This window comes from Lepisosteus oculatus, chromosome 20, assembly GCF_040954835.1.
Source record: "Lepisosteus oculatus isolate fLepOcu1 chromosome 20, fLepOcu1.hap2, whole genome shotgun sequence".
NCBI lineage: Eukaryota > Metazoa > Chordata > Actinopteri > Semionotiformes > Lepisosteidae > Lepisosteus > Lepisosteus oculatus.
Genome location: NC_090715.1, coordinates 12,609,786 through 12,629,734, shown reverse-complemented (window position 1 = coordinate 12,629,734; position 19,949 = coordinate 12,609,786). Strand labels below are relative to the sequence as shown.

Genomic DNA, 19,949 nt, shown 5'->3' with positions numbered 1-19,949 from the left:
AGTGCCCTGAATTGTGTGCGGTGCTAGACGGTTTTGTGTTGTCAGACCCCCAGCAGGAGACGTGCTGTGGTCTGACATGCAACAGGGCCCTCAGGGGTGTGCCGAGCCCGTCTGTCACGAGGGGGAGTGTGGCTGGGGTGTATCTGGGGCACATGGTCTGAAGTCAACAGCGGGGGCTCAAGAGCAGCCTGGTCTGCTTATCCAGGTCAGCCCCCCCGAAGACATGAAGGGGGTGGGGATAGGACATAGAAGGTAAATTGCACGAGGGCTTTTAGCAAACTCCACTGCTTCTGTCTGTTTTTCAAAACAAAACCGTGGTTTACTTTCTTTTAGTGAGGGAGTATCTGATCTTGTAGTTCAGCTTTGATTCCCTCCTTGTAACTATTCCCAGCATAAGGAGGAAAAGCCACTGCTTAGGAATAACCTGGAATAACAAGCCTGTCCTCGAACAATGGATAAACTTTGATTTTCTTCAAAATAAATTGTTCCAGAACAGATTTTGTGAATTTTAAAAGACAAGACTGCAAAAACCAGGAACTTGCCAGAAAAAGAGGGAGAGAAAGAGTGTCCTGATCAGACACGTTTTAATTTTAAGATTTCAAAATATAACGTCGGTTCGCGTCTCTACATGTGAACTACTTTGTTTTCAAGAATTTTTTTGGATCACATTAATTTTTATTGAAGGAATGGTTTTAAATAACGTGAAGCTTTGTCCGTCCTATGGAAAGACCTATACTGATGAGACTTTCTGGCCCTGTGAAACGCCTTTGTGGATTCAGTGCAGTTTATACTGTATGGCCCTTGAGGTCAAACAGAAGGGGGGGGACTCAAATCTAGGTCCCTCACTTTCTTTAAGGCAGCCCATGCAGAGTTTTTGTTTGTGGGAAGCCCGAGACGCTTCTGGTTGCTGCGAATTGGCTTCTGTAGCCATCTGCCCTGGCGTCTGAGCTCAGTGAGAGTCGTTTTAATGGAGGCCTTCTGATGGATGGTTTTAGACAGGCCCATGCTACATTGCCTTGTCCTGTCCCTGCCTTCCGATCACAGTGGGCAGGGAGTTTTCTGGAGGCTGAAGAATAGTGTGCCAATTAGAGGGGTTTGAACCTGTCTCGCTGAATCAGTGTTGGGTTATGGAGGGCTTGTGGTCAAAGAAGCTAGGACCGTTTTTCCCATGTTGAGTGCATAGCCTGGTGCCAGCTGGCATCCTCATTCACAGAGTATGAACTAATGCAGAGGATTGGTGGTGGGTAGCAGGATGACATCCAAGAGGACTGTGAAGCTTGTTCCTTTGTCATGAATGTTTCAGTATATTAGTCCTGCTGGCATTTGTCCAAAGCACCTTCGTTATGTTGTCTGGCTTAGTAAAAAACAAGTATACAATTTATACAGCTTTCTTTGTTGAGGAATTTGGCAGCGTACATTGCTTAAGGCTCCAGCAATAGTAGGAACCGCCGCTTGCAAAGGTGGTTTGGTTACAAACCTCTGCCTCTTGCATGCAAATTACTGTGATTTAGATTCAGAAGTTTCTGGGAAATTCCCAAGGCCTTGCTGTTCCTTGGTGATGCTGGTTAAAGCAGATGTCAGCAGCTAACTAGACCATGGTACTATCCCCAAAAGCAAACAAAAGTTTCTATGGTACCTGGGAACTAGGAATGAAACCATTGTCTCCATTCATCCATTATTAAACAGTTGCCGATCCCTGGCATCCCAGAAGCAGAAGGCACAGGGTGGATTCTAAAAGTTAAATAGCTTGAAAATGAAGTTTAAGGTCCAAGATGTAATTAAATGGCAGCCGCAAAGGGAATGGATTTAGTATTGAACAACCTTTCAAAACAGTCAATGACTAGCCACCAGTTTTATAGATCTTGACACACAGCTGCAACTGTTGAGCAGAAGGCGAACGAGCTGCAGACAAGCTCCAGCAGCTCGCTCGTCTGTCAGTGCTGTTCATCATCTGACGTGTTGCAGCACCGCAGTGCCTCACAGCACTGGACGGGTAGCTCGTCTCCCAGTGATGCCACCAGGAAGGTCCAGGAGTCATGGTTTTGCTGGAAGCCAAGAGGGCGCTGAAGAGAAAGAGCTCATCCCTGTCTCGTGCTGCTGCTTGATTCGCGACAGTCAGCTTGTGACGTGACCCAGGCTCAGTCTAGACTCTGACAACAGTACCACGATTCATGGTCCAGTATTTGAAGACTATTTTGAAGCTTGACTTTCAGTCCTTTTCTTATACATCTATATCTTCCTTTAGTAGTTCTGATGCTTTTTTTTTAAAAGCATATAAAAACATTGTGCCCATATCTGTGGTTAATACACCATAGTTACTTGGCTCTCCCTTTCGATTACAGCACACACCTTGTTCTGGCCTGTCAAATCCTTGGCTACCCGGTGACTAAAAGCTGCCAAGGAATCAAGACATTTTTCCCTGTTAATTTCCCAGAAAATTGTGCTGACAGGGTTGTCTGGTGATTTGTCTCAAGCCGTGTTGGAGGGAGTTAAGTGATTGTCGAAGAACAACTAGTTAATTCTTCAGTTCCAACTGGATTATAATCCCCACCATTTATGCCACCCACGTATTTTTGTGGGCAGCTGTTTGCACTAACAAGTTAGCGTTAGTGGTTTCCCATTTTCAGTGATGTTTTCGGGAAGTCTGTGTACCACGATATGGAGTGAATGGAATGGCTTCTGAAAGTGTAATTTGCACAATGAAGTGCTACCTGCAGATGTGTTGCATGGTGCTTGATTTTAGTTTAAAAACTTGCAAAAGCCATCCAGCCCATCTTACGTGTTTAAAATTAATTTCATTTTCGTGTGTATTATTTCTAAAATTGCAGGTGGTAGGCATTGATGTGCTTTGATGAAAACGTATTAATCAGGAGACAGTATAAATGCTCTCATTGGCATGATATATTTGGTGAAATACCACAGGTGTATTAGGATCTGATTGATTTAGATCAATCGATTTTGGTATTAGTTTCAAAACTTCCTAATTTGCTGATACTGAAAAAAGAGTATTGGTTGAAACAAGGTTAGTTGAAGCCATTAAAAATGGCAGACTGTACAGATGCTGTGCAGATGACATATAAATTTAAACAAGTGCAAGACACTATATAAAGGTAACAAAAACTAGGAAAAGAGATTGAACAACCTGTTTATGATTATCTTCTTAGATGTATCTTTAGATGTTTTAATCTTCTCAACACCATTTTCCTACACTAAAAAGTGTAGAATATTAACTAAAAAAACTAACATTTAAGCACCTGGACTTTTCTGAAAACAGCTTTGTATTTTAATATACTTAGAAACAGTACTGATGTTTTACATCAATAGCTAATATTTACACATGCTGTTTTCACTGTGTGTCCATTCAATATATAATTGGACCATACAGTATATGTGCGAATGAGTAAGGGCCCAAACATCATTCTCATTACAGACATTTGTCATGGTATTTGGGTGTTCTGGGAAAAGAGTTTTCTAAAAATGCTAAATAAAAGCACTGCAGCTGACATTTAACTTGAGTAGGTTATGCAATAAAGAAAAACTGCGCTTTGATCAGTTAGTGGAAAATAAACAGGTGATAGTTGACCCTGCAGTTCTTCCTTGACTGACAATGCACTGTTTTAAGAAAGTGAAAGCACAGGTCTTATACGGCTTTCACACTCCTTTCAATTGTGCACTTTACTCAGACTGTAAAACTTGGCACTTGTTTTACAAAATATGATGACATTTGCCAAGTATCATTAACATGTCCTGGAAGGCAATCCAGCAGAAAAAATCATGTTGTTTCAAATGCTCAATTTCTCAGTCTGAAATAAAGGTTTGGATGGTTAGTTTCTCTGCTGTAAGCATACATCAGTTTTCATTTTTATCAAGTTGAAGTTGTCATAAAGCAGTTGAGTATACAGTCTGTACGTGTGTGTGTGTGTATATATATATATTGATCTCTTCACTAGCTCATTAGATGCATGTAATGATGATCCTTTTCTAATTCTGTTAAGTTTTCTCAACAAAAAAAATCATATGGCACACTAGGAGGAAATTGCTTGCAATTATTAAGGAAACGACTGGATGAGGTGCTTGAAGTAATAAGCTGCATGTAACTAAATAAGTTCACTCCTCTTCCCCTGCACTGCTGCTTTTTCAGCCTGAATAATCTTATGTTCTTAGTGTTGCATAAGACTCTGAACTCCACTGGTAAACCGAAGCCTCTGCAAATCTTGTGTACGGCCCACCTTCATCTCCTCCTTTTGATGGAAGATATTTTCACAAAGTTTTACTCAAGTATTGAAGAGGGTATATACTTTTCAAATCTTTACATCTTTGTACTAAACCCACCCCAGTGGCCTATGATTACAGAATGTATGAAGTTTCCTTTAAGGAAAGGAAGTAACCTTGATACCCTTCTGCAAAATTGTTTCATTGAAATTGCATGGCCAGTGCTGTGGATTGGTGCTGATATGTCAGCATGAAGAGTTCTTGCTGTGAAAAGCTGGGAAAGCAGGGAGAATCATCCGGAGGTCCTCAAGTCCGTGATCTAATGTGTGAAGAGTGGTTCTGCATGGTACCCAGATGATTGCTTTTTTTAAAGCATACCATTTCTGTGGGCTGCGAATGCTGCAAGTGTTGGATAAAAGCATATATGAACACAAGGATATACGAAGGATGTTAAGCAACATTGGTTAAACAGGGCTTATGAGGAGGTTCTGGTCCAAACGTACCTCGCCTACTGATTCACACTTAAAGTGTTAAAGTGCCTCCTAATCTGTCTTTTGATAAATACAAGACTGGAGTTCTGTTTAATGTGACCATGCAGCAGCCGTAGTTTCTGCATAGTTTTCTTATGGGATCCACAGTTTCCTCTGGTTAGAAGGAATGGATCATACCGGACGGACAGATACCAGTTGTGTGGTGTTGGTACTGGCGCTGGTCCGTTCTTGACAAATGTCACATCTCATAAAAACCGTGCGGCCGTTTTGAGAGCTAAAAGGGAAACGCTCCTCCCTGCCTTGCGTGCCTGCGATGGGGACGCGTTTGTGTAGTAAACTGTGTGAGCGGTTTCCGCCGGAGCCTGTCAGGCTCTCGTCCCATGAGATCTTGCCTCGCTGCCCACACGCTTGGTGTGGTGGAGTGCAGTTTAAATGAGCATGCTGTTTTCCAGTGTTCGGTGGTTTCAGTTATTCAGGCCTGCTTTTCTGTTTTTTTTATTAAAGGATATTATAAACTACCATTATTCCGCACATTTTTGTCCCCTTCGGTTCCACTGGCTCTCTGGCTTTCTTTCAGTATCCACTTCAGAGCAGCCCAGAATCTGAACGGCCAAACCAGTCTAATGATCACTGGACCCGGCAAGATGAACACTTTCCTGGAAATGTTTTTACAAAAAAAACAGTGAAATGAAAAGCATAAACATCTTTGCAAGATGGGGCTAGTGGTTTTCATTTGTGATTAGGTTTACTGGATCTCCAGGCTGGAAAAAAATGGCCTATGTACACATTCCACTTCTTCAAAGGGACACACTAATATACTGTACTTACTGCTATTGACTGAAAGAACTAAACTAGAAACTGGTAGTGTCCTACTTTCAGTAAGACTTCTCCTCCTCTGGAATTATGGTCCATTAATCCCTCTTTCCCAGTATCATTTTCATCTCCCCTGTCTCTGCCCTTAAAGCATTCCCTGCTGCACCGGACATGTGGATTTCTGGGTGACTGTACTCATCCCCTGGTTGTTGTCGGCATAAGGCAAGCTGGTCCAAGCCCAGGAAAGCAGCACTTCCTTTGCATAACTGCAGTTGTATCATTTTACAGCTGTGTTAACACCCCGTTAGTCTGTATCTCCGTTCCTGCAGTTGGGTGTTTTGCAGTATTGCATTTAAAACATATCACAGGCTAGCAGGTTTTGGACAGAGGAGTTTATGTATGTATGTATGAGTTTGACAGTACGTACAGACTAAAAACATTTTAGAGCAATAAATGCGGTAGCCAAGTCAAAAGTGCAGAGTGTGGAGATGCACTGGATTCTGACCCGTAGCTCAAAATCTCAGGTCCCAGAGTTGATTATAGGTGTTGGTCGCACACTTATTTTGTCAATGAAAAACTAGATGGAACATCAAAATAAAGACCTTAAATGAGAGATCTACATGTGAGACATTTTATGTGTGCATGCCAAATGTTTTCCTGTGTGCTTCAAGAAGTCTTTGAGTATTGAAGCTCATAAAATTTGCTCCACTTTGTCCATCTCTAGCTTGCCACTACCATCACTAAAACCTTGATCTCAAATATCACTTGAGTTGAATTCTTGTTAAACTGTGTCCTAGGTTCTGTCGACAATTTGACATTTTGTGGCAAAAGGTACAGTGCATGTTTTCTTTAAAGATAAAATTGCACCCAATGAGCAACACATTGAGTTTCTTACAAGCATCATTACCAAACATGGAAAAATAACTTATTTGTTCCAAAGGATTATCACATATTTAGAAAGAATAGGACCATTCTAATTGATGAGAGTATCAGATATCTAATTGCCAGGGCCTCATCCAGTTGCTCGGTAAGCCTGTATTTTAAGATTGTGAGGAGCTGCTGTGCACTATTGACCCTAAGGTTTCAGTCACCCATTGTCAGATTGAGACCATTCACCTACATGCATGCATGCAGTCATTCCTCAGGGCTCGCACTGGGGTCCCGCTCGGTGGGGTGGACAGGATGGGGGCATTGCTTTGACACTAGTTTAATTGTAAATTTAATTAACACTCATGTGACTAAACAAAGCTGTAGTGTAAAACCTTAGTTGAAAGCTTGCAGGCAGATGCTGACAAACGTTAATAGTATGTTTGCACAGCTAATGTTAAAACAGCTAAACTCCCCACCACATGTTGGAGACTGTACATTTCCCATTTGTATGAGTTGGAGAGGAGTGTGTTAAATGATTTATCAAAAAATAATTTTCATTTTTTGTTATTTCACATTGAAAAAGTCTTAATTGAGTGTTTAAACCAGTGCACGCCCTTCCCTAGTAGCTCAACCGTTTTCTGTAGACTGTTCTGGTTAGGTACACAAGCTCATTACATCCTGATCTGGTTGGTACAAGAGAATGAATGAGAGTTGTGTAGCAAAAATCAAAACGCTACTCACAATGATTTTGCAAAATTACTAGCTGGTGCTCTTCCCACTGGACCAGGCATTCCAGTGCAGCATCCAAGCACCAGGACAGGAAATGCTATGTGTTTTGAGACGACGTCTTTTGGGTAAGAGGTTAAACTCAAGATCTTGACTTGCTTTTGAAGATCCCGTTACTGTGTTTGGGGGAGGGAGGGAAGAGTAGAAGCAGTGTGGCCTTTTCAGTCTGGCCTAACTCCCATTTCTATTGTCAGGGTTTAGCGGTAACTCTTCCACGGGACCTGCTGCATAGTTGGGCCTCTGTTTTGAAATGGTTGCCCCTTGGTACCCCGGAAGGGAGCTGTGCTGTAGTCCTGGGTTAAACGACCACCTCCAGGCTGTGATGAGAGGTGATCTAGAAGTCCGGACCTAGCAGCCAGATGAATGTACCAAGTGCTCTTCTCTTTCCCTTCTCCCTCAGTGGTGCGGACGATCTGCTGCCCATCCTGTCCTATGTGGCTCTGCGGAGCGAACTACCCCAGCTGGTATCGGAATGCGCTGCACTGGAGGAGTTCATCCACGAGGGGTATGTGTCCTCTGCTGCGTGCTGTCTCTTCCCTGTTGATGGCGTGCTAGGTTTGCATTTATTGACATGCGAACAATGGAGGTTTCAAATGAGAGACAGCCATTTGGATCCTCTGACTTTGTTTGGTTGCTGGTACTGTACCTCGGTGATCCAAGAGTTTCGTTATAAAACTTTTTTTAAGTATCTCAGTCAACACCCACTTGGTTAGGATATTTTTTCCCGAACTCCTACAATTCTTTGTTAGAACAGTAACAAGGAGAGGAGGTAAGTTGTTCCATCTAGCTCGTTTGGTTGTTAATGGATCCAGGGTACTCGCCTGATCCAGGGAACTCATCCAGATGTTTCTGAAAGAAGCCAGAGTGTCTGCTTCAACAACATGGCTGGGTGGATTGTTCCACCCTCTTGCAGTTGTCTGGGTAAGGGAATTTCACCTGCTGTTCTCTAGTTTCAGGGTATTTCCACATCCACTAAGCTGATTTGTCGAAGTGTGTGAGGATTTTGAATACTTGTTAAGCCTCGTCTTAATCTTCTGTTCAAGGTTAAAAAGCCACGGTTCCTTCAGCCTGTCTCATGCATTGGAAGTGTTATACGTTTCCTCATTTTATATGTCTGTGATGTACAGTCTTCTGGAAAATGTTTGAGAAGCATGACCCGAATGTGTAATTCCAATTCTTTGTGACATAATGTAGATCATTTTATATGTAGCTTTGATGGGATAAATCATGACAATATATCCACTATTTCCTGCTAAAGCCTTTTAAATTCAGAAGGCAGGATGAGATTTATGTTCGGTTTAGGCAGAGCAGATTCAATGGGTGTGTCTACACAACACTTTTATTAAATTGTCAGTAACACAATTTCATTTCACATTGTGGTTAGCATAGAAAAAAAGCTTGATGTATTTTTTTCCCATATTTTAACATCATTTTAGCCTAGTTAAGAGCTATAAATGTTACTATATATAATGAAAATTTGAGTTCTGCTACATTTCCATGTGCTTTCTTGGTTTCAACAGTAGATGGATCAGGGAACTGTCTGACTGCCTCGTCTTTAAGAAAAGTTTACCAGTTAAAAACTTCGCAAATCAAGGTTGTGGCATAAAACATCACACCTTGTTTCAGCTGTTTAAAAAAGGGAGTCTCTTTTTCCATCTGGCATGTACAGAAAAGCTGTCAGGACAGGGAATTTAAGCTTCAAAAAGAAAATTATGTAGCCGCTAGTGTCTTGTTTCAGGTTATGCACTCTAAACATAAGCTTTAGATGGTGACTTTTTTAAAGCCATGTCACCAAGCATGACATTTGACGACAGCCTCAGGGCATAGCTTTCTTTGGATAGGGAAAGCATGTTTGTTAGTCCTAGGTTTGAGTGCTTTGTCACTGCAGCAAGAGCCCCCTAGCTTGAGCAGAGGAGCTGGAGCAGTTTGCGTGCCAGGAAATGACAAGGTGGGTGAGGCTGGTGCAGAGAGAGGGGGGTGGCCATGGCACAGGGTGCAGGCTACCATCTGGAGTGCAGTCCTCCAGACGCCCCAGCCTGAACCCACAAGACCCCTGGTGCAAAAACGCGCCCAAGAGCCAGAGTCGGGCGGGACGAGTACATGCGCAAACTCCGTCTCCGGCAGCCAAGGAAGAGGCTTAAGGGGAGGAAGCTCTTTCCAACAGCTTTGGCAGACTGCAGCCTCTTCTCGTGTCTTGAACTAATTAGCTGGAGGTCACTCAGAGTTAACAGCAGTTTTTAATTCAGAGTCGCGCAGTCTGCTGTCACGATACCCTCAGCTTTTCTTTTCTGTTTTCTCGGAGGGCTCTGGAGAGGAGTTTGTGCTGGCATCCCCTGTCTTGTCACACGATATAACCCGTTTGGTTTTTATTGCATTCTGCACATTTGAATAATCTAAAGGCTATTTTGTGACTTAAATTGATTTTTTCTTTTGAAATTGTTCTGGGAGAAAGTAGATCTTTTTTTTTTTAAGAACAAAATAAAATTCAGTCACCATTGTTGTAGCCCCATTCACTGGATTTCACCAAATGTGGTTGGTACAATTTAGATAAAGCATGTCTATTGTATTAAGTCCACACGTGATTCCCTAAAGAATGTTCAACAGCAGGTCTTTCAAAAGGATAAACAAGCAAAACATTCAACAACGACTGCTCTGAGAAAACTGCTGATGTCTTCTGACAAACGTTTGCCTGCTCTAATTTTTACATGCACCAGTTTGTATGGCCAGTTATTAAATTCTGTCTGGGTGCACCCCGACTCTGATCTACCAGATTACATGGAGTGGTACACCGAAGTAGGAACTGTGGAAACAAAGTTTTGGTTGGAGGTGGAGCCCATGACCACTGGTGCCACTCAGTTCTGGTAGTGCTGGGTTAGTGAGGAGTTGCTGTGGCACCCCAAGCCATGGGATTTCATGCTGAGGTCTTGCAAAATCCTGGCGCACTCTTGAACACCTCCTGCAGCTTGGAGATCTGGGTTTGTCACATGTGGCCAGCTGTGTCCAGGACTCTAAATTGTCCCTCGCATGATTTGAAAAGTGCAGGGGAAAATATATAACAAAACGCTTAGTAATGATCTGTTTAAGGAAAGTTGAGGCATATTTAATTCACCTGATACTGAAAATGAAAGTAATCAAATTATTTTCAAAGGTGTTAATGCCCCAGGGATATTTGGGAAGCATTTGGAAGAATGAAGTAGATCAGGAATCTAACTTGATATCTGATGCATCTGTGTGCAAGATGATTGCTCTGTGGCCTGTGTGTGCATTGCCTTATTTCCACAGGAGTTTGGCTTTGGATTAACAGCTTGCTGACATGCAAGATTTTAATACAGTATTGAGTAAGTTTGATGAAACATTTTTCAGTGGTTTTGTCTCCTTCTTGGTCTTGGTAGCAGAAACCCAAACATGGTTTGATAAGTATTTCAGCACTTGGTTGCAATTATTTTTATTTAAATTGTTGTGCTTTTGATTTTTTTTTATATAATGAACCACTTTTCTTCCCTTTTTGGTTATAAGGGTGGTTACATATATGAGAACAGTGTGCTCCAAATTGGTTTAGTTAAGACATCTGTATTTTGCTTTTCATCATAATTCTCTCTGTTTTGGATGTGCTTGTGACTTTCTTCAAACAATGCTAGCAACACAGACTTCCCCTGTAGGAAGGCTTCATTGTATACACTCCATTTTCTCCATTTCCATTTTCTTACTGGCTGAGACCCTATGAGAGTGCATAATATCAAAGTCCTGGTTTCAATAAACATTGAAGCATTGATACAGTTTCCTTTATCTGTGATGTGGACTTCAGTGTTGGGCTTCTTTGTGCAACATTCAGAAATCCAAAGAAACCTTGAAAGCTAAGGTGAAATTTAACTTCACTTTACGCAGTTGGTCAAACTATCTCTCTGGGACTGGGCTAGGTAACATTGACTTAAGGTGTCATTAGGTGTCATTTCATTACCTAATGAAAAGGAGCACTGAGGCTGGCTGGTCACTTATAGGCAAGGAGCATCTGAGTTCTCCGGTGGACACAAGTTGTAACTATAATGCAAAAAGTTGCAGTTCTTTTTTTCTGAGTTCTTTTGGTTTTGTGTTGGTCTGTAGTGAAACATTGTCATATTGCTAACAATAATAGGGTTTGCTAATTCAGGGTGCATTTCACTATAAGATCAATTTTGAAAATTAATTGTGCTGTAAATCAGTAGTAGTGACACTCTAAAGCTAGCTCCTGTTCCTAATTCTACTTTGATTTGTCCTTTTTCCTATTTTGTGTTCTGTAGTGTAGGTCAAGTTTTCTCAAAACCATTTGGATTGACAGCAGCAATGTAGGGTACTGGGTAGAGCTCTGAACTCATGACAGGAAAGCTGTGTGGTCGAGGCCTCCGTGCAGACACTGCTGTTGTGTTATTGAGTAAGATCCTTCACACCAGTTCCTCCAGTCTACCCAAATGTATGTCTCCATTGCTAGGGGTTTCCTTGCGTTGGACCAGCATCCCATCAAGGGGACACGTCATACTCTGAGCACACGTAATGCTACAGAATCTAGGATAAACATTTGGATGACGTTAGTATGAAAACTCTGTATGAAAATTTCTATAGCACTTTACCATTGCAATACATCCACCTAGAATAAACCGTGACAAAACACTTGTGAACTCTGCTGCCACTCTCCCTTTGTTCTGTTCTCTAGGTATCTGATTGGAGAAGAAGGCTACTGTCTAACCTCCATGCAGAGCGCTCTGTCCTATGTGCAATCATTACACCGGGGAGCTTTGCTGAAACAGGCTGTGTGATCCTCCAGCAGGTACATGTGGAAAACAAGACCATGACTTAGTTGCATGGTCAGACTTTTACAGGTATTTTTGTGGTGTCCAGTATGTGACTGAAACATAATGGATTTGAGTTTTTAAAAGGTACTTAAGATTAGTTTTAATATTCTAAATATAGAAAAAACTCTGCTGTATCTAAGCTTAAAATGTAGGCTTGTAAGCATATCTTAAGTGTCCTGTAGGTTTTAAACGGAATAAAGAATTCATACCGTTACCTAAAGGCTTGGCAGGTGGACAGTTATCAGGTTTTTAAGCTTTTAACTTTTTAGATTAAACAGTGTAGAAGTGGTCTGTTATGTTTTGTATTCCCCTAAAGATTTGATCATGATCTGTCCTCTAATGCATGTCAATCTTCTGGGGGAAATTGAAATGTACAGTATAAATGCATGGGTATTTATACAAGAGCCATAGAATGACAATTGACACAGTTGACCAGCTGTGAAATACGCTTTCATTCTGCATTCAATGTGTCAACATTTTATTGATTATGCAATTTTCAAGATGCAGGATTGAGAATTAAATGAGGGAAATGGTGTGAAAATTGAATTTGTTCCATAAAATAATGTGTCGATAATGTGTCTTTTGACACTTTTGAATTGTATTTTGTAGATGCTATGACATGCATATAGCTATTTTCCTCAATAATTTGATCATTCTCTTGTGTACGTTGTAGGCCTTGCAGTTGGAAATATACCCAGGCAGAGTGAAAGAGGCTGGGCCAGTGAGGATTTTCATTGGTATGGACACTCAACATAAATGGGCCCTGCGGATCCACCATATATATGCTGACATAAACACAGCAAAAAGCATAATGGAGGCCATGAATCTGGTCTTTCCTTCCAGTTAATGAGATCTCATTTTATCCAGGGTTTCCACAAAACCCATTTGAATTATTTTGAAAACCGTGTCCAAAGCTTTCATGGAAGTAGGTAATTCTGGTGACTGACAAATCATATCTCGTGTAAATACTGTTGACTTAAGAGTTCCTGTTGGAAAGTGACATCTCTCACTTAACAGGACCTTGGTTCTGAGAATGTTTCAAGATCTTTTAAGTGCGTAAGTTTAAAGTCTAAAGAACAGTCTTGGCTCCTCTTTTCTGAGCCTCCGTTTGGTGTCCTGGAAGAGCAACAGGTCTGACAGGCTTCCTTTGCTTTTTCCTCGACTCTCCTGTATTTGCGTTTTTGTACAGCTTGTATTGCTTTGTGCGCATTAGTGTGAATGTAAAATGTGTAGCCTAATCCAGTCACTCAGGCTATTGAAAAAGGAGCATCATATGATCGTAGTGCATTGCGAATTGCAATCTATACTTCTGTACAACCACAGGCACTTTTTCCCCAAGGGCAGGTAACTGTTTCTCAAAGACCACTAGTATCATATGTATCCATTCCCTCATCCTCACTCCAGAAAATGTGCCAGAGAAATCTGAAGATCAATATGTTCAAATAAAAGCTAAAATCAATTGCCTATCGATCATATGAAGTACTCCTAAACATTTGTAGTTTACATGCTTGGATTTTATAAAGTTCTATTTACAGTTTGAGAGTTTTTAAAAAAAAAACATTGTTTCTCTATTTATGTAAGCTATGTTATTATTTAAAACAGTCAATTGAATAACATGTATTGTTACATGTGAATGTACAGCCAATATTTTGCTACGAGATGTGGCCACTTTACTAAAGGAAGTGGGGAAGTGGCCGGTATTGAAGGTCTTGTCTAAAATGCTGTTGTTTTAGGTTGCACATAAACTTTTTTTTTGTTGATATTGGAAGACCTTTTGTCACGTGAGAAACCAAGAAAGAAAGCAGACACCCCGAGGGACCTAAAAATATTTTGTATAACAAACTCTGGTTCAACAAAGGAAGCATGTTGCAGTTTTCTGTAAAACCTCTAGATGCGATTTGTAATACGTGTCCGGGACTAGCCCTCAGTCACAGACTCAAGGGGTTGAGTGGGGGATAAAGTGGTTCCCATTGGCATTTTCCTAGACGTTTGCTATGGGTTCTCTAGGGCCATTTTTCCATCATGTCTTGAGGGGAAACCCAGAGCTTTTGCATCATTCATGTTCCCCTTTGTTGTTGTTGAGAATTTGTAAAGGAAAATTAGGGTCTGTGCAGGGCATGATGAGGTATTTCATTTTTTAACTTAAACCACTACATAAATTCCCCCTTCTGCAACCAAAATGGTGGCCTTTTTGGGATGTTTTTTGTTTATTTTGGACTCTTAGCTTTAATGCTGCTCAAAAGAGGGAATGGTTCATTTTTTAAGTACTACTACTACTTGATAGAAAATGTATATAATTTTGTATGTATTGACATTTACAGAACTAGACTGCTGTTTCACCTCAGCTCTACAAATTTTGCTGTGATGCACAGCAAATTGAAAGAGCTTGCTGCAATGCCTACTTTTTTAGCCCTTTAAACAATGTTGACTATTTTGAGAAGATGCCATGAAAAACTTAGAAATAATGTTTCTTCGGGACATGAAAAAAGGTTACGTGCTGCTTTTACCAAAATTCTCCTTGTAAGACAGTAATGTTCTGTCCTAAAATGTTTTAACACATTTTAGTTTGTTCCAGTCATGATGTGGGGGGGACAAAATATTTACAGCACTGATGACCAAATATAAAAAGAGTAGGGATTCTGCATGAAGTACTTTAAGCATGAATGGCTTCTTTCTTTTATTCTGCTGGAGGCTTTATCTAAACTGAGCTCTGAGCAATAGTGGCCCCATAGCTCTGGAATAAATATTAGACTGCTTCTGTGTGGTTCAGGATCGTGTAAAAGGCCAACCTACACCAGATGCATGTCTCTGCTCCATGTTGTGTTTTGTCTGCATGTTGAGGTCACTTATTTTAATGTGGCAGGGCTCTGTTGTGTGTGCAGGTGGTTTTCTGCAAACCAGCCGGTTGCTGCTAAGAGTAACCCTCAAGTGTCATCTTCCACAGCAATGGCTAAGCAGGGCCTGCTTATACCCTGAGGAAATAAGTTACAGGAAGCCTCAATTGGGATTCAAATGAGAAGCACATTACAGTAACCTCAGCTGTAGGATTATTAAATCTGAATGACTGCAGACGCCTCCACCACAGTTCATACGTGGCTCATATGGGATCCATTGTGAAAATCTGCTGCCTTGCAGCTTAGGCAGATTGTATGCAGTTTTACCTAAATATTTTTTGTGAGGGTGAGCATCTGCTTGTTTCTGGAGTACTGTTACTCTATCTCTGTAGCGGAGCTGTTTAGGTGGGAGGGACAGGATCGTACTTCTGAATGACTGATCAAAAAGGTGTGGTGCAGAATTAATATTTGCCCCCCACCATATCCTTGCTGCCTGTGAAATTTGGGAAGTTTTAGGAAACTTTTTGATGCAATTACAAAGGCTTCACTTTTGAGGTTTTTTTTAAACATGAAAAATTAGATTGCATGGGCTTTGCACGAGGCCAGGCCACGCATTTTAATAGTACTGTGATGTGTTGCATTCCTGTGTTGTCATCTCTTGTTACACAGGCAGAGTGAAATGTGACAAAAAGCAGACAATATAATATAGGAAGCTGCGAGCAGTATGGCAACACTCACTTAAACCAACAACTGCTTTTTGTTTTGTCAGTTACACTTTTACAAACTCAGACATGCATATTTGCATTAAGGTGTCGCTTATCACAGGTTTCTTTCATTACATAGCTATTGCATAACAGAATTTGCCCACGTCTCATTGGCCATTGGTACAGTTTTTAATGCTTTTTGTACTTCAGTCTTAAAATTGATTAAAGGGCCAAAAAGGTAGAAAAACTGATTTGAGATGCACTTTGTAAAGATAAGGAATTTGTGTAATTTTGCTTTGGGTGTATAATCTGACCATAAAGCAGGTCTGCGTGTTGGAAATGAAGCATCGCTTTTAAGCAGCGCAGCCTGAACCTGTGGTTGAAGAGTGCTGAACCAAGTATTCATATTAAGAGAAAACACTGGCGTTAGCTTTTTAATCCTTTTTGTGTTTACTTAAATGTATAAACACTGTACTGAAATTGATGAACTGTGAATTTTGAATGTCAACTGTACACTGAATGCATAACTACAAGAGTTTGTAAATGTTTTAGTATTATTCAAATTGCTTCTGCTCTACAGTGACGAAAGTGGAATATCAGATCTTTTATCTACAATAAAGTTACACAGATACTGGACCTTCCTTTGTCTTTGCTCTCAATTTCATGTTCCTGGTGCCTGAATTAGCATAATACAGGTTACATATGAGAGGAGGCCATTTAGCTGGTTTGGTAGTTAGTAGCTAATTGATTTGAGAATGTCATCCAACCACTTGGCTTGGCAGTGTGTTCCAGACACCCACAACCTTCTGGGTAAAGTGTTTGCATTCTTGGTTTTAAATGCATTTCCGCATACAGTAGTTTTCACTCTAGTTCTTGTTTCACTGTTGATGAAAGGCAGCCAGCAACATGGCATTGCTGATCTGTCTCTCCCAATGAACTGTGGTGCTGCCTTCTGTTTTTATAACCGCTGCCACAGAAGACATCCTGTCTTGTCTAGTGCTCAAAATCTTCATGCTGTCCAGAATCCCAGTCAAAAACAAATCCTTTATTTCCTGGCCAAGCAGCATGACCTCCACTGGATTTCATAGCAAATGTTCCTCTGAATATGAAGCGAGTCACTAGATGGGTTGGGTTTTCTTCTACAGACTCCTCTATCGGCAACAAGCAATTGACAACCGAGTACCACAAACTCCACCAGTCATACACACAGCACAGGGTGAACTGGACTGCAGTGTTTTGAAAGGAGTTGTTTTTGTTAAATAAATCCTGGAGAGCTCCTTCCTAAAAGCCATGCTGTTCACTACATATTTAACACTCCACATTAGTATCATTTTCTAGATGTATAGAGGCTTTGTTGGGGTGTGATAGGCTGCCTGCCTGACTGACTGTGATAGAGTGGCTTGTTAGTCTGATGCTGTATTTCATTCTCACACAAAAGCTATTAATTTATTGCATTGTATGCATTGTGTACCCACTTTTCCTGGTTCCATAATTTCCTGTGCTGCATGTTAAAATCTCTCTGGTAGAGCATAAAGATCTTTTGCAGAAAGCAAGGAATGCACAATCATGAACCAGAAAGTGCAGGCTTCTGGGATTGCACCTCCATTATTGGGTGTGGTGCCAATTTGTTTACATCCACTGAGCTTTTGAAGAGGGGTCAGAGGTCAGCCTCCTTCACTCATCTGTACACTTCCAGCTGTTGGGTGAAGTCTGAAATCCCTAACCGGGATAGGGTCTGTGTGGAGAATGAGAAGTGAAAGGACTGCGGTGCTCCAGCACTGTTCCCTATGGGTCCTACTTGCAGGACTCGCATAGTGACAGGAAGGGCATTGCACTGCCTGCCAACTTCCAGCACAGTGCTCCGTGACAGACAGACAGGCCAATTGGGAAAGATGGATTGTAAGAAGTGTTCTGAAGCGGAGAAGTAAACATGCCAGCCTGTATCAGCCCCAGAATAGTGATCTCGCCCCTGCCCTAAGAAAGGAAATCTACATCAAAACATCTCCCTGCTTTCTCTCTCCCTTCAAGGCTTTGGCCTTAAACGTGCGAGGAAAAACACTCAATTAGAACGAGGCAAGAAAGCCTGGACTGTAGCAGCCCGGGCGAGAGAGAACATCAGATTGTGTTATGCTGTTTTACCAAGACAAGATGTGGCAGTTTTGGGGGGGGGGGTGTATTATCTGAGGTTTTTCATTGCTTCTTGTGTTTAAATTAAATACCAGCCAAATGCGTGACATTGAATATTAAGAAGAGGACAAAGAAATCAATGGTGCACATTTCAGAAAATGTGTGCCATATCTTTGGAAATATTAGGTAAAAATATATTTGCTACTGCTTTTGTTAGGTGTATGTACAGGTAGTCCACTCATACTGACATCTGTCCAGAGGAGGTCACATTAAGAAAGGATTTAGACCAAGAATAAAAACTTCAGGACCAGGAACAAGTACCTCTGCACCTCTGCTTCAGTTTGTTAAAGCAGCTCTGTCTGTACTCTTGAATGTCAAACATGTGTATCCAGCGAATCCAAGGGCGTCCAAATTTCCAGTTTTCTTTCAGTGTTTGTTTATCTTGAATTCATTGCTTAGTGCAATTAATTACTGTGTGATTGTACCAAGACATTAAATAAACATTAAAGGAGGTCTCAAAAGAAACCATTGCTCGAAAATCCCACACTGGTTTTCGTCTGGTGGCGTTTTGCATGGAGTGCTGTTTGAAATCCCACACCCTGGATACAGACACTCAGGGCTCCTTGGACCATCTCAGCTGAAGATTTACCATCAGGGAAACGCAGGGTTTGGGCCCCAGAACCTCCTGCACCTGCTGTTCAGCAGTTCTTTATTAGTGAGACTGAGTTTTCTGTGGGAAGAGCCACTGACGTTTTGGAAAGAGGCTTTGTTTTTTTTTCAGCAATTAACAAGAACATTCCGCACTCTCTGTTTTTAAAAAAAATATATCCATAATGGCAAAATTAGGAACCGAGGGCATTAACTACGCCTTTGCATTCTGTGTTAAGACTCCATACTCCCCGGTAGACACCCCCAGGCGAGACGCAGCAGACTTTACACGGAATCTTCTTTTTTTATTCGTTTTTTTTTATTTTCTGCCCGAGCCTCGCTGAGCCGCCACTCGGATCATCACTGTTGCTCTACAGCGGTGAGGCAGGGCACGCCGTCTCTGCCCGTCAGCTCTGTCACACTCCCAGCGCATCGGGGGGGGGGGGGGGGGTGTTTGTGGCAGAGCAGGGAGCTGGCACGTTTCCTGTTTTTGCGTGGGTGCAGAACTGTCAAGCAGACCTTCTCCAATCCCTCTGCGTGTCAGCGCTCTTGGCAGCTGTCTCGATGTGTATCTCCTCTTGTACCTCAGAGCTCAGACATTCCTGAAAGGCCCTTTTCCTCCCTCAACATTCACGGGGGGGAGAAAAAAAGAGGCCATGTCTTTGCATTGTTCTTTCTTCGACATTTAAGAGCACACAAAAGATTTTTTTTCCACCCCTTGAGAATCAAACTATTTCCGGGCTTCCCCTTTGGCATATAATCCTTAGAAATATAGAGGGTTCGTATTGCACAAAAATTGATATCTGCCGTAATGATCGTGAACGCACTGGATTGCCCAATCGAGGGTGGTGTGCCAAGCTTTGGCATTCGTTTTGCCTCTAAGCGAAACAGGTAAGATGTGCTGTAATTGAATATTGATGTCAGTTTTAATTACGAGGTAAGAGAGGATATCTGCGCCAGCGTGCGGGTCTTTCTTAACACGCACATGCGAAGATGTGCAAAGACATTGTCCCGAGTTGGAAAAAGATGTTAAAGCTCTTTATAAGGCTAAATAACTCCGATAATATTCTTCAAAATGTATCGTGTTTGTAGCACTGAAAAAAATATCTGAAAAGGCGAATTTTTTAGTTTGGTTCTTATGTTCTCACTGAGAAATAAAGTGGAGAGAGACCCCCGGACTCCCGGCGGAGACTGAAATGAAAAAGTAACTCGGAGGAAGTGCAAACCAGGAACTTCCACCCTCTGCTGGAAGTTCACTCCTCAAGACAAAGAAAAGGACTTTAGAATCGAGCACACGACACCGTGGAAGGAACTGGAGATTCAGACTCTGATGTCGTGTTTGATCTTGAAGAGCCGTCTGGAGCAAAAAAAAAAAAGGGGGGGAATAAGTTTTAATACAAACATGCAACATCAGTATATATTCGACTGAAATGTGTTGTCGTTTTAGCTATCACCCTCTTTGGGAAGGGTCAGGCAAGATTACTCTCACATCACTGCGGGAGGGGCTACGTGTCTCCTCCAGTTTACAAAGCTTTTCCCGGCAAGCATCTGCAACGAACCTGGGGAGGACCCTTAAAACAATGTACCAGTATTTAAAACAAACTCTTAAGCTCCGATTTCTGATGCGAATAGCACCAC

General features: G+C 41.6%; 1 protein-coding gene across 1 annotated transcript in view; it reads left to right on the top strand.

The window, feature by feature from the left end:
- The window catches only part of vps9d1 (VPS9 domain containing 1), a 39,084-nt gene extending 22,912 nt beyond the window's left edge, over positions 1–16,172 (top strand). The window contains exons 14-16 of the mRNA XM_069181392.1: positions 7,573–7,677; positions 11,860–11,973; positions 12,672–16,172. Coding sequence (XP_069037493.1) covers positions 7,573–7,677; positions 11,860–11,962 — 208 coding nt within the window. The 3' untranslated portion in view covers positions 11,963–11,973; positions 12,672–16,172. The remainder of the gene's footprint in view (positions 1–7,572; positions 7,678–11,859; positions 11,974–12,671) is intronic.
- Positions 16,173–19,949: the final 3,777 nt, after the last annotated feature.